This window comes from Manis pentadactyla, chromosome 3, assembly GCF_030020395.1.
Source record: "Manis pentadactyla isolate mManPen7 chromosome 3, mManPen7.hap1, whole genome shotgun sequence".
Classification (NCBI taxonomy): domain Eukaryota; kingdom Metazoa; phylum Chordata; class Mammalia; order Pholidota; family Manidae; genus Manis; species Manis pentadactyla.
Genome location: NC_080021.1, coordinates 106,203,823 through 106,219,581, shown reverse-complemented (window position 1 = coordinate 106,219,581; position 15,759 = coordinate 106,203,823). Strand labels below are relative to the sequence as shown.

The window sequence follows — 15,759 nt, the reverse complement described above, 5'->3', positions numbered from 1 at the left end:
TCCTTTCATATTACTTTATATAGGACAGATCGATATATAAAGTATGGTAGATACAAAAATTAAATCCAAAGTTAAACTATGCTTTGCCATCTCTGAAATGACATTGTTCCACATGAGTTAAAATTTCTAGTTGTAACTCATGAATATATTCTTGCACATATAAAAATTAAGTCATTTAGTAATACTATATTGAATATTTAACTATATATTCTATTCAGACATGGTAAAAGCAGTTAATTTTGAAAAACAAATGAAAAACTTAGCAACTAAGAAAATTTCCGAGAAAGAATGGTATTATGAAATTAGTATTTTAGCAAAACCCAGTACAGCGTACTTAATACTGATTCAGAATCAAAGAATAAAACGCATTCTTTAAAATAATTTCTTAGGTGTACAAAACAGAGTATAACTGACCTTTAAAAGTTTCTTTGATGCAAGGCGATCTTTGGGGTTTTTCTGGAGGCAACACTCTACAAAGTTGCGAAAAGAACTGGACCTATTGTAAAGGAAAGTATTAAGTGAACATATTGCTATTTCCTTTAAAAACACATCCAGAAATCAAGGCATGTCCCTATGGGTGGGAGGGAGAATAGAAATCATAAAAAAAAGCAGACACAATACACTATATATTTCATCAGGTAAGTCTATAAAAAGCTATGCAAAGCAACTAATGAATCTTTACCATTTTCCAAAGATAGATTTGCACAAATTATTTTAAAATCCTGTTCTCACATACTTAAGTATCACAACTCATTCTACGTTGCGGTAAATTAGGGAAGTCAATCATTTTCCTTTTTGCATTCAAATCTAAGATAATATTCTTCTTAGTATTTTTTTTTTCTTTTCTCTAGCCACATCTTTTTCTTGCTTGACCCTTGGATCATCTTCAATATAGCATGTTTCAGAACATCACGCTATTTGTTTTGGAAAGAACAATTTTTATACCTAAGTATTTAGTGTCCTTGAGCAAATGGATAAAAGTTCCAGAAAACAGTAAAATTTTTTTAAAAATTAGAATTCTGTAACATACTATTATATAGTGTTACTGATGAGAGCTCAGTAAGGCAGTAAGTAAAAAATATTCCATCAATGTTTGTCATCAATATTCAAATAAGATTTAATTATTTTATACAAGAATCCTTTTTTGAATCCCCAAAGTATCATATCAACCAGTGTAAAGACAGCCTGTGTTTCGTGTATTTATTATTCAGATGTACCATAATAAACTCTGAGCCAAGATTTCTTCAAAACATCTCTACAGAAGCAGCAAAGACCTGTGAACTTGCCTTAATAATGTAATGATAAAAAATAAATTATTGCTAATTTATGCATCTTATTTGTGAATTTTAAAGTATTTGTTAAGTACGGTAGGTAGTCCCCTAGAATGTTTCAAATGCTAGATACACCTAAACTTTCCCATTAAAATTTTCTATCACTGATAAAAATCCTTCTTTCCTAAAATTGTCCATCTGTTCTCAATAAACTTCTTTACATGAATAACAGTTATTATCAAAGAAGCACTAGGAGATGCAACATCAAAGCACATTCTGAATAATAAATAATAACAATTAGAATCACTCCAAAATTATGAATTATCTGGTAATTCTTATAAATTATCAAATCATTTTTACCTATGTTTTATACCATATCAATTATAAACCATTCCCCAATTAAATATCTGTACAGGTTGCAGCAATCTATATACTGCAGTTTTAAAATATGAATGTTTAAATCACGCTATTTATTATATAATCAGGGTTGTATGTGTCGCTAAGGTACAAAAAATATATTACTTTTTATACAAAAGCCATACTTTTTGCTCCCATGTAGCATCACCTATCTTTTATTTCTGAACTGAGTTAGTTACATACATGCTATGAAAAGTAGAGATAATAAAGGATAAACATGATGTAAGGATAAAATTAAGCTATTTTAATATTTCTTCAGGTTATATACACTTCACCTAATTGAAATGAAATCATTTTGATAACATTATGAAAAAGTATTTAAATTTTACCATGTTGAACAATATATCTCTCAGCCATACTCACCATTCATTAGACTGTAGTGTAGGGGGGTTATTTCTGGTAATGTGATATAAGGCATGCCTTGCATTCATATCAAATAAAGGAGGCTCCCTTTCCGCTATAAAAGAAAGAAAACTTCCTGTTAAATATGTGCCTGTTATATAGGAGCATGGAAGCACTGTTAGTTTTTTTTTTAAAATAAACCCCAGCTTAGGAAAAAAGTTGCAAGTAGAGTTCAGAGAACTTAGTTAAGTGAGTCAATAGAGAGGAAATTGCAGCCTTGATGCAAAACATCTCTAAATAGTGTATTTTTCCAATAAACAAGAACATTCTAAGAGAACCTAATACAGTCATTAAATCAGACCATTAATATGAATACATGACTATTATCTAATCCTCAAGCTCCATTGTAGTTTCAATCAAATGTCCCAATAATGTCCTTTGTAGCAAAAATGACCTTCGATCATCTGCATCCTTAAAGGAAATTGTCCATTTTTTCTAAGTTTTAAACTTACATAAAATTGTTCATAAAATATCCCTATAATCCTTTCAATATGTGTAAAATCTGGAGTCATGTCCCCTGTCATTCCTGATATTGGTTGTTTGTGTCTTCTTTCTGTTTGATCTAGCCAGAGGTTTATTAATTTCATTAATTTTCCCAAAGAACTAATTTGTGATCTCATTGATTTTCTCTGTTTTCATTTTCTATTTAATTGATTTCTGTTTTGATCTTTTCTGGGTCTCTTCTGTTTACTGTGGATTGAATTTGCCCTTCTTTTTCTAGTCTTAAGGTGACAGTTGAAGTCATGACCTTGACAATTCACAAGTATACAATTCTGGCTCTCGAAGATCCCTCAGTATAGCTTTGTGCTGTTATTAAATTTAGTTTACACATCTCTGGCAGGAATATCACAGAAGCAAGTGTCATGCTTTTCTCAGTGTATTCTATGATGCTCCTATAGAACAGGTCCATGGTTTCAGATCGCCTTGTCATTGATGGTGTTCACTTTGATCACTTAAGGCCATTCCACAAGGTTTCATGATGAAGTTTCACTTTTTTCATTTGTAATTATTAAGTATTTGTGAAAAGGTACTTGAGTCTATATAAATATTCTGTTTTGCATAAAGATCATTTTATTCTCTTATTGTATAGATTTAGATCCTTCATTTAATAATTTATAACCTGCTACTATTTATTTTGATGTTGAAATTGTTTCATTTTTGAGCAGTTGAGAATCTTTTTAAGCTGACTTCTGCCTTTCTTGCATGGCTCCATCATTCCCTGCTCAGCTCCTTGCTCTCTGGCACACTAAGATGTTTTAGGATCATCTTATGCTTTCCCTACTGTAGACACGGCTCCAAGGAGCTGTGGCAGGCAGTGTGCTCACTGCTACTGCCTGTGTCACTTCTCTTAGATCCTGTCAGTGGATAAAGAAAGGGAACACACACGTCCCTCATATATTTGTATTCATACTTGCACATTAAATATCTTTAGTTGTTTATTGAAAATAACTGAGTTCACTACAATATCTCAAATCCAATGCTATAGTACTATTTATTCGAGCCTTGTCTTTCCGTTATTTGTAGCACCCTTCTCTGACAGTAAGAAACCTCACTCTCATTATCCTTAATGTATTTGATGAATCGCCCCTGTACATAGCCAGTCTCCCATCTTGGCCACCACCCTTTCCCCTTTTCCCCATCAAGTTTTCAAACCCCATTCCAAGCCTGTCTACAGTGTGAATGTCCACTTCATCCACTCAGTTTCTGACACCCCATCCAAACTGGATCACTTTCTGCAGTGAGGCCCCCCTCATCAGCCCTCAGGAGGGAAGCCCCCTTCCTTTCAATCAGGCAATGCCACTGTGTCAGGTGATCCACCCCCAAATGTGGACATGCTCCTTGGCCTCTGACACCCCATGCTGGGCTACTTCCAGGTCTGAATGCTTTGGTTACCCCACCAGGACTCCGAATCTCCAAACTTGACTGCGCCCTCCCTGCACAGGTTCTGCTTCCACATACAAGGCATTCTGTCTGTGGGAACTCTGTCCTCTCCTCACAGGACTCTGACACGCCACGCTGGGCTACCATGGCTCAGCAGGTGACATGGACACCTACTTTACACTGTCCTCCCAACAGCTTTAAGAATGAGTAGTTTGATCCAGGAAGGGGAAGGGATTACTGAACAAATTCTTAATGAATAAAATTACTTGTGTTTCTACTGTGATTTATTAAAGTATTCAAAAATTCTAAGTGGTGTACCATCAATATATCAAACCAGAGTATGATTTTTGATCTGTCATTTACTATAAAGCTGAACATCTCTATTTAGTCAAAGAACACTGAACTTAGCTAAAAACCATACAGATTTACTAAATCTAGACTGCGGTAGCCTTCAGTGGATTCAAAGGATATTTTCGATTTCAAATATTTCTTTAATTGAAGTACCATTGATATTCAATCTTATATTGGTTTGAAGTATACAACACAGTGGTTCTACAGTCACCCATATTAAATCCTCACCCCCAATACTGAAGTTACTGTCAACATAGGAAAACGTTACAGAAGCAGTGCTTATATTTTCCATGCTATTCTACTATCCCGGTGACCAACTTATGACTGAAAATTTTTGTGCCCTTTTATTGCCCTCACTCTCAACTACTCACCCCAATCCCTCCCACACAGTAACCACCAGTCACTACTCAGTGTCTATAAGTCTACTGCTATTGTGTTCCTTTTGTTTTGTGTTTAGATTCCACAAATAAGTGAAATCGTATGGTATTTTGTCTCTGCCTGGCTTACTTCACTTATCATAATACCCTCTAGGTTGATCCATGTTGTTGCAAATGGCAGGATTTCTTTTCTTCTTATGGCTGAATAATATTCCATTGTGTATATGTACCACCTCTTCTTTATATCCACTTATCTACTGATGGACAGTTAGGCTGTTTCCATAACTTGGCTACTATAATACAACAATAAACAGAGGGGTGCATCTATCTTTTTGAATCAGGGATTTTGTTTTCTTCAAGTAAATTCCTAGAAGTGGAATTACTGGGTCATATGGCATTTCTATTTTTAGCTTTTTTAGTATCCTATGCACTGCTTTCCACAGTGGCTGCTCCAATTTACATTCCCACCAAGAGGGTAGAAGTGTTCCCCTTTCTCCACATTGTTTTTCCTTTTCTCTTGGACAGAGGTCATTCTAACTGGTCTGAGGTGATATATTATTGTCGTTTTAAGTTGCATTTCCCTGATGATTAGTGATGTGGAGCATCTTTTCATGTGCCTGTTGGCCACCTGTATTTCTACTTTGGAAAAATGTCTGTTCTGGTCTTCTGCCCATTTTTTGTTGGTTTTTTTTTTTTTTTTTGGTGTTTAATAGTATGAGTCCTTTATATATTTTGGATGTTAACCCTTAATAGGACAAATCATTTACAAGTATTCTCTCCCATACTGTAGGTTACATTTTTGTTCTGCTGATGGTGTCATTTGCTGTACAGAAGTATTTTGGTTTGGTATATACTCCCACTTGTTCATTTGTTATTTTGTTTCCACTTCCTGAGCAGTTGTGTACAGGAAAAACTGCTCAAACTTATGTTTGAGAGATTTTTGCCTATGTTTTCTTCTAAGAGTTTTATGGTTTCATGTCTTACATCTAGATCTTTGATCTATTTCGAGTTTACTTTTGTGTGTAGAGAGTTATAGACAGTAATCTAGCTTCTTTCTCTTGCATGTAGATGTCCAGTTTTGCCAACATCAGTTGTTGAAGAGTCTGTCATTTCACCATTGTATACTCATGGCTCCTTTATTACGTATTAAGTGACCATATATGCATGGGTTTATATCTGGGCTATTTTGTTCCAGTGATCTATGGGTCTGTTCCTGTGCCAGTACCATATTGTTTTGATTAGAGTTACTTTGTAGTATAGCCTGAAGTCAGGGAACATAGTATCTCCCATTCAAATTCTTCTAAGCTACTACTATTAAACTAATGTGATTTAAATAAAATTTAATTTTTAAAAAGTTAGAGATCCTATTCCTTATTATCTTGTATACATGTTTCTCAAATATGTCTATTTGTAAATGTGGATTGCTTCCAGTTTCATTCTCTTACATGGGCCTGTCCTGTTTTCCCAAATGAGCTGTTGAAGAGGCTATCTTTTCCCCACTATATATTCATGGCTTCTTTATGTTATTGTATTAGTTGAACTTGAATATCATAGAGCTTGAAGTCAGGGAGTATAATCACCCCAGCTTTGTTCTTTCTCAGAATTGCTTTGGCTATATGGGGTCTTTTGTTCCACATGAATTTTAGAAGGATTTGTTCTAGCTCATTGAAAAATACCATTGATAATTTTTTTTTTTAATTATTTTTTATTGAAGGGTAGTTGATGCACAGTATTACATTACATTAGTTTCAAGTGTACAACACAGTGGTAGAACATTTATATACATAATTCTAGGTTCCAGCTATCACCCTACCAAGCTGTTACAATATCTTGACTATATTCCTTATGCTATACATTACATCCCGGTTACTTATTTATTTTACCATTGGAAGTCTGTCCTTTTTTTTTTTTTTTTTTTGTGAGGGTATCTCTCATATTTATTAATCAAATGGTTGTTAACGACAATAAAATTCTATATAGGGGAGTCAATGCTCAATGCGCAATCATTAATCCACCCCAAGAATAATTTTCATCAGTGTCCAATCTTCTGAAGCATAACAAACAAGTTCTTACATGGAGAACAAATTCTTACATAATGAATAAGTTACATAGTGAACAGTACAAGGGCAGTCATCACAGAAACTTTCGGTTTTGCTCATGCATTATGAACTCTAAAGAGTCAGTTCAAATATGAATACTCATTTGGTTTTTATACTTGATTTATATGTGGATACCACATTTCTCTCTTTATTATTATTATTTTTAATAAAATGCTGAAGTGGTAGGTAGATACAAGATAAAGGTAGAAAACATAGTTTAGTGTTGTAAGAGAGCAAATGTAGATGATCAGGTGTGTGCCTGTAGACTATGTGTTAATCCAAGCTAGACAAGGGCAATAAAACATCCACGTATGCAGAAGATTTCTCTCAGAACAGGGGGGGTGAGGTTCTAAGCCTCACCTCTGTTGATCCCCAATTTCTCACCTGATGGCCCCCCTGCGACTGTGCCTGTCTTAGGTTGTTCCTCCCTTGAGGAATCTTACCCGTCTCTGGCTAACCAGTCATCTTCCGGGGCCATACAGGGAAATGTTAAGTTGGTAAGTGAGAGGGAAGCCTTATTGTTTGAAAAGGTTAGCTTTTTACTTCTTTGCATATTTATGCCCTGTGGCTTCTATGCCCAGCATTTGTCTTGAGGTATCTTTACCACTTGGAAGAATTATGATACTCGGTAAATTTGATATGAGGCACGAATTCTATTTAAGGGTTGTAATTAGGAAGGAAGAAGAAAAGCTATAGAAGTAGCAGGCGGAAGAAAACATGGGAAGATTGATTATTTCTTTGACACATCTTCTTGTAGAGTAACTTCAGCATATATAGGTTTTAAGCTACTACTTAAATTGCACACACACATTAACATAATAGGAGTATAGTTACATAACCAAAACATATCTGTAATTACCAGCCATCTCCAGTGAAACCAAGAAAACCAGTTAGGCACCTTAGGCATTTGTGAAAACTTATCTATGATATGGTGGATATTGTCCAACTGAACTTGAACAGTCTGAGAGAAATCAGACAAATTAAAACAACCCATTCCTGGGGAATGTTCACATCCCTTATGTTCTTTTAACAGTAAATAGTCTGTAGTTGTAAGACTTTGGAGTGCTACAATTTGCACTTCTCCAAATTCTTGGTTGAGTTCCAACAGTATAGATCCAGTCAAATTTGTTGTTTTACTGTATGCACAGGCCAGCTTAGATACCTCCTTCATCATTCCCATGGCAAGTCCAGGAACTGGTGAGATGAGTGCATCTACAGCTGTAGCAGTGCGTGGATCTTTGTTGGGGTTTTTTGATGATCATCTACTGGCATGAGTCTTCCAGAGAGTGCAGATGTTGGAAGTTCTTTTTCCTGTCGTATCTTAGTTCATTTTCGGGGTAGCCCAATTAGGCTTTGATCCTCTGTATAAACACAAACAGACCCTTTGCCTACACTTTTATATGCCCTTTATACCCTTGTGTATAACTCGTTGGAGGTTACCAAACAGGAACTGCCCTTTTTTTGTTTTTTGCTTTGCTTTTGGTATCACTAATCTACACTTACATGACGAATATTATGTTTACTAGGCTCTCCCCTATACCAGGTCTCCCCTATAAACCCCTTTACAGTCACTGTCCATCAGGATAGCAAAATTTGTAGAATCACTACTTGCCTTCTCTGTGTTGTACAGCCCTCCCTTTTCTCCTACCCCCCCATGCATGTTAATCTTAATACCCCCCTACTTATTCCCCCCTTATCCCTCCCTACCCACCCATCCTCCCCAGTCCCTTTCCCTTTGGTACCTGTTAGTCCATTGTTGAGTTCTGTGATTCTGGTGCTGTTTTGTTCCTTCAGTTTTTCCTTTGTTCTTATATTCCACAGATAAGTGAAATCATTTTGTATTTCTCTTTCTCCACTTGGCTTGTTTCACTGAGCATAATACCCTCCAGCTCCATCCATGTTGCTGCAAATGGTTGGATTTGCCCTTTTCTTATGGCTGAGTAGTATTCCATTGTGTATATGTACCACATCTTCTTTATCCATTCATCTATTGATGGACATTTAGGTTGCTTCCAATTCTTGGCTATTGTAAATAGTGCTGCAGTAAACATAGGGGTGCATCTGTCTTTCTCAAACTTGATTGCTGCGTTCTTAGGGTAAATTCCTAGGAGTGGAATTCCTGGGTCAAATGGTAAGTCTGTTTTGAGCATTTTTATGTACCTCCATACTGCTTTCCACAATGGTTGAACTAACTTACATTCCCACCAGCAGTGTAGGAGGGTTCCCCTTTCTCCACAGCCTCGCCAACATTTGTTGTTGTTTGTCTTTTGGATGGCAGCCATCCTTACTGGTGTGAGGTGATACCTCATTGTAGTTTTAATTTGCATTTCTCTGATAATTAGCGATGTGGAGCATCTTTTCATGTGTCTGTTGGCCATCTGTATTTCTGTTTTGGAGAACTGTCTGTTCAGTTCCTCTGCCCATTTTTTAATTGGGTTATTTGTTTTTTGTTTGTTGAGGCGTGTGAGCTCTTTATATATTCTAGACGTCAAGCCTTTATCGGATGTGTCATTTTCAAATATATTCTCCCATACTGTAGGGTTCCTTTTTGTTCTATTGATGGTGTCTTTTGCTGTACAGAAACTTTTCAGCTTAATATAGTCCCACTTGTTCATTTTTGCTGTTGTTTTCCTTGCCCGGGGAGATATGTTCAAGAAGAGGTCACTCATGTTTATGTCTAAGAGGTTTTTCCCTATATTTTCTTCCAAGAGTTTAATGGTTTCGTGACTTACATTCAGGTCTTTGATCCATTTTGAGTTTACTTTTGTATATGGGGTTAGACAATGGTCCAGTTTCATTCTTCTACATGTAGCTGTCCAGTTTTGCCAGCACCACCTGTTGAAGAGACTGTCATTTCGCCATTGTATGTCCATGGCTCCTTTGTCAAATATTAATTGACCATATATGTCTGGGTTAATGTCTGGATTCTCTAGTCTGTTCCATTGGTCTGTGGCTCTGTTCTTGTGCCAGTACCAAATTGTCTTGATTACTATGGCTTTATAGTAGAGCTTGAAGTTGGGGAGTGAGATCCCCCCTACTTTATTCTTCTTTCTCAGGATTGCTTTGGCTATTCGGGGTCTTTGGTGTTTCCATATGAATTTTTGAATTATTTGTTCCAGTTCATTGAAGAATGTTGCTGGTAGTTTCATAGGGATTGCATCAAATCTGTATATTGCTTTGGGCAGGATGGCCATTTTGACGATATTAATTCTTCCTAGCCACGAGCATGGGATGAGTTTCCATCTGTTAGTGTCCCCTTTAATTTCTCTTAAGAGTGACTTGTAGTTTTCAGAGTATAAGTCTTTCACTTCTTTGGTTAGGTTTATTCCTAGGTATTTTATTTTTTTTGATGCAATTGTGAATGGAGTTGTTTTCCTGATTTCCCTTTCTGTTGGTTCATTGTTAGTATATAGGAAAGCCACAGATTTCTGTGTGTTGATTTTGTATCCTGCAACTTTGCTGTATTCCGATATCAGTTCTAGTAGTTTTGGGGTGGAGTCTTTAGGGTTTTTTATGTACAGTATCATGTCATCTGCAAATAGTGACAGTTTAACTTCTTCTTTACCAGTCTGGATTCCTTGTATTTCTTTATTTTGTCTGATTGCCGTGGCTAGGACCTCCAGTACTATGTTAAATAACAGTGGAGAGAGTGGGCATCCCTGTCTAGTTCCCGATCTCAGAGGAAATGCTTTCAGCTTCTCGCTGTTCAATATAATGTTGGCTGTGGGTTTATCATAGATGGCCTTTATTATGTTGAGGTACTTGCCCTCTATTCCCATTTTGCTGAGAGTTTTAAACATGAATGGATGTTGAACTTTGTCAAATGCTTTTTCAGCATCTATGGAGATGATCATGTGGTTTTTGTCTTTCTTTTTGTTGATGTGGTGGATGATGTTGATGGACTTTCGAATGTTGTACCATCCTTGCATCCCTGGGATGAATCCCACTTGGTCATGGTGTACGATCCTTTTGATGTATTTTTGAATTCAGTTTGCTAATATTTTGTTGAGTATTTTAGCATCTACGTTCATCAGGGATATTGGTCTGTAGTTTTCTTTTTTGGTGGGGTCTTTGCCTGGTTTTGGTATTAGGGTGATGTTAGCTTCATAGAATGAGTTTGGGAGTATCCCCTCCTCCTCTATTTTTTGGAAAACTTTAAGGAGAATGGGTATTATGTCTTCCCTGTATGTCTGATAAAATTCCGAGGTAAATCCATCTGGCCCAGGGGTTTTGTTCTTTGGTAGTTTTTTGATTACCACTTCAATTTCGTTGCTGGTAATTGGTCTGTTTAGATTTTCTGTTTCTTTCTGGGTCAATCTTGGAAGGTTATATTTTTCTAGGAAGTTGTCCATTTCTCCTAGGTTTCCCAGCTTGTTAGCATATAGGTTTTGATAGTATTCTCCAATAATTCTTTGCATTTCCGTGGGGTCCGTCGTGATTTTTCCTTTCTCATTTCTGATACTGTTGATTTGTGTTTACTCTCTTTTCTTCTTAATAAGTCTGGCTAGAGGCTTATCTATTTTGTTTATTTTCTCAAAGAACCAGCTCTTGGTTTCATTGATTTTTGCTATTGTTTTATTCTTCTCAATTTTATTTATTTCTTCTCTGATCTTTATTATTTCCCTCCTTCTGCTGACCTTAGGCCTCATCTGTTCTTCTTTTTCCAGTTTCGATAATTGTGACATTAGACCATTCATTTGGGATTGCTCTTCCTTTTTTAAATATGCTTGGATTGCTATATACTTTCCTCTTAAGACTGCTTTTGCTGTGTCCCACAGAGGTTGGGGCTTTGTGTTGTTGTTGTCGTTTGTTTCCATATATTGCTGGATCTCCATTTTGATTTGGTCATTGATCCATTGATTATTTAGGAGCGTGTTGTTAAGCCTCCATGTGTTTGTGAGCCTCTTTGCTTTCTTTGTACAGTTTATTTCTAGTTTTATGCCTTTGTGGTCTGAAAAGTTGGTTGGTAGGATTTCAATCTTTTGGAATTTTCTGAGGCTCTTTTTGTGGCCTAGCATGTGGTCTATTCTGCAGAATGTTCCATGTGCACTTGAGAAGAATGTATATCCTGTTGCTCTTGGATGTAGAGTTCTATAGATGTCTATTAGGTCCATCTGCTCTACTGTGTTGTTCAGTGCTTCCGTGTCCTTACTTATTTTCTGCCCAGTGGATCTATCCTTTGGGGTGAGTGGTGTGTTGAAGTCTCCTAGAATGAATGCATTGCAGTCTATATCCCCCTTTAGTTCTGTTAGTATTTGTTTCACATATGCTGGTGCTCCTGTGTTGGGTGCATATATATTTAGAATGTTTATATCGTCTTGTTGGACTGAGCCCTTTATCATTATGTAGTGTCCTTCTTTATCTCTTGTTACTTTCTTTGTTTTGAAGTCTATTTTGTCTGATATTAGTACTGCAACCCCTGCTTTCTTCTCACTGTTGTTTGCTTGAAATATGTTTTTCCATCCCTTGACTTTTATTCTGTACATGTCTTTGGGTTTGAGTTGAGTTTCTTTTAAGCAGCATATAGATGGGTCTTGCTTTTTTATCCATTCTGTTACTCTGTGTCTTTTGATTGGTGCATTCAACCCATTAACATTTAGGGTGACTATTGAAAGATATGTACTTATTGCCATTGCAGGCTTTAAATTCGTGGTTACCAAAGGTTCAAGGTTCGCCTCTTTAGTATCTTACTGCCTAACTTAGCTCACTTATTGAGCTTTTATACACACTGTCTCGAGATTCTTTTCTTCTCTCCCTTCTTGTTCCTCCTCCTCGATTCTTCATATGTTGGGTGTTTTGTGCTGTGCTCTTTCTAGGAGTGCTCCCATCTAGAGCAGTCCCTGTAAGATGTCCTGTAGAGGTGGTTTGTGGGAAGCAAATTCCCTCAGCTTTTGTTTGTCTGGGAATTGTTTAATCCCACCGTCATATTTGAATGATAGTCGTGCTGGATACAGTATCCTTGGTTCAAGGCCCTTCTGTTTCATTGTATTAAATATATCATGCCATTCTCTTCTGGCCTGTAGGGTTTCTGTTGAGAAATCTGACGTTAGCCTGATGGGTTTCCCTTTATAGGTGACCTTTTTCTCTCTAGCTGCCTTTAACACTCTTTCCTTGTCCTTGATCTTTGCCATTTTAATTATTATGTGTCTTGGTGTTGTCCTCCTTGGATCCTTTCTGTTGGGGGTTCTGTGTATTTCCGTCGTCTGTTCGATTACTTCCTCCCCCAGTGTGGGAAGTTTTCAGCAATTATTTCTTCTAAGATACTTTCCATCTCTTTTCCTCTCTCTTCTTCTTCTGGGACCCCTATAATACGGATATAGTTCCTTTTTGATTGGTCACACAGTTCTCTTCATATTGTTTCATTCCTGGAGATCCTTTTGTCTCTCTCTATGTCAGCTTCTATGTGTTCCTGTTCTCTGATTTCAATTCCATCAATGACCTCTTGCATTCTATCCATTCTGCTTATAAACCCTTCCAGAATTTGTTTCATTTCTGCGATCTCCTTTCTGGCATCTGTGATCTCCTTCCGGACTTCATCCCATTTCTCTTGCGTATTTCTCTGCATCTCTGTCAGCATGTTTATGATTCTTATTTTGAATTCTTTTTCAGGAAAACTGGTTAGGTCTGTCTCCTTCTCTGGTGTTGTCTCTGTGATCTTTGTCTGCCTGTAGCTTTGCCTTTTCATGGTGATAGGAATAGTTTGCAGAGCTGGGACGAGTGATGGCTCGAAGGACTTCCTTTCTTGTTGGTTTGTGGCCCTCCTCTCCTGGGAGAACAGCGACCTCTAGTGGCTTGTGCTGGGCAGCTGCGCGCAGACAGGGTTTCTGCTTCCTGCCCGGCTGCTATGGAGTTAATCTCCGCTGTTGCTGTGGCCGTGGCCTGGCTCAGGCAGCTACTCCAAAATGGTGGAGTCGCGTTGGAGCAGGAGCTGCTGGGAGGCTATTTATCTCCGTAAGGGGCCTCCCTGCTCCCTGCAGCCCAGGGGTTAGGGTGCCCAGAGATCCTGGATTCCCTACCTCTGGATTAAGTGACCCGCCCTGCCCCTTTAAGACTTCCAAAAAGCACCCGCCAAAACAAAACAATGCTCACCAAAAAAAAAAAAAGAAAAAAAATTTTTTTAATTAAAAAAAAAAAGAAAATGTGGTCATTCGTTTTTCTTTATTTTCCGGTGGCAGCCTCAGGCCTCTGCTCACCAGTCTTTCTGCCCTGTTTCCCTAGTATTGGGGTCCCTATACCTTTAAGACTTCCAAAAAGCGCTCGCCAAAACAAAACAGCAAAAAAGGAAAAAAAAATGGTCACGCGCTTTTCTTATGTCCTCCGGTGCCCGGCCTCCAGTGCCTGCTAACTGTTCTTGCTGCCCTGTTTCCCTGGTATCCAGGGCCCCCTGGGCACGTACTGTGTCTGCACTCTGGCCCGGATGGCGGGGGCTGGGTGTCCGGCAGTCCTGTGCTCCGTCTCCCTCCCGCTCTGCCTATTCTCCCGCCGGGAGCTGGGGGGAGGGGCGCTCGGCTCCCGCGGGGCCGGGGCTTGTATCTTACCCCCTTCGCGAGGCGCTGGGTTCTCTCAGGTGCGGCTGTGGTCTGGATATTGTCCTGTGTCCTCTGGTCTTTATTCTAGGAAGGGTTGTCTTTGTTATATTTTCATAGATATATGTTGTTTTGGGAGGAGATTTCCGCTGCTCTACTCACGCCGCCATCTTCCGCCCCTCTGTCCATTGATAATTTTTATAGAGACTGCACTGACTCTGTAAATTGCTTTGGGCAGGATGGCCATTTTGACAATATTAATTCTTCCTATCCATGAACAGGGCATTATTTCCATTTATTGGTTAATTTCTCTCATGAAGAAAGTATAGGTCTTTCACCACCTTGGCTAGGTTTATTTCTAGGTATTTCATTCTTTTTGATGCAGTTTTAAATAGAATTGTTTTCCTGATTTCTGTTTCTGCTAGTTTGTTGTTAGAATATAGGAATGCAACAGATTTCTGTGTATTAATTTTATATCCTGCAACTTTGCTGAATTCAGTTATTAGTTCGAACCATTATTTTGATGGAGTCTTTAGGGTTTTCTATATGCAATAATATCATGTCATCTGTAGACAGTGATAGTTTTACTTCCTCCTTCCTGATCTGGATGCCTTTTGTTTCTTTTTCTTGTCTAATTGCCTTGGATGGTATTTCCAATACTATGTTGAATAAAAGTGGTGAGGGGATATCCTTGTCTTGTTCCCAATCTTAGAGGAAAGCCTTTTAGCTTTTAGCTACTTGGTAGGATATTAGCAGTGGGCTTTCCATATATGGAATTTATTATGTTGAGCTATCTTCCCTTCACACTTATGCTAAGAGTTTTTATCACAAATGGATGCTGAATTTAGTCAAATGTTTTTCTGTGTCTAATGACATAATCATGATTTTCAGCCTTCATTTTGTTCTGCTTCATTTTGTTCATTCACACTGATCTGCAGACATTGATCCCATATTTGCATCCCTGGGATATGTCACAGTTAATCATGGTGTATTATTCTCTTAATGTATTGTTGAATTACATTTGCCAGTGCTTCACTGAAAATTTTTGCACCTATGTTCCTCAGGGACATTGGCCTGTAACTTTCTTTTCTTGTAGTGTCCCTGTCTGGTTCTGGTTATCAAGGTAATGCTGGCTTCATAAAATGAGTTTGGAAGTACTCCCTCCTCTTCAGTTTTTTGGAAGAGTTTGAGGAGGACTGGTATTACTTCTTTACATGTGTGTTAGACTGCAATAGTGAAGCCATCTGGTCCTGGATTTTGTTTTCTGGGAGATTTTTGATTACTGATTTGATCTCTTTACTAGTAATCAGTCTGTTTAGATTTTTTACATCTTCATTATTCAGTCTTAATAGGTTGTATGTTTCCAACAATTTATCCATTTCTTCTATGATGTCCAATATGTTGGCATATTAATTGTTAATAGTAGTCTCTTGTG

General features: G+C 37.6%; 1 protein-coding gene across 1 annotated transcript in view; it reads right to left on the bottom strand.

Moving 5' to 3' along the window:
- The window catches only part of LOC118935861 (uncharacterized), a 102,502-nt gene that overhangs the window by 7,792 nt on the left and 78,951 nt on the right, over positions 1-15,759 (bottom strand). The window contains exons 17-18 of the mRNA XM_057498257.1: positions 2,052-2,145; positions 415-496 (exon numbers count right to left, since the gene is read on the bottom strand). Of these exons, the coding sequence (XP_057354240.1) occupies positions 415-496; positions 2,052-2,145 (176 nt within the window). The remainder of the gene's footprint in view (positions 1-414; positions 497-2,051; positions 2,146-15,759) is intronic.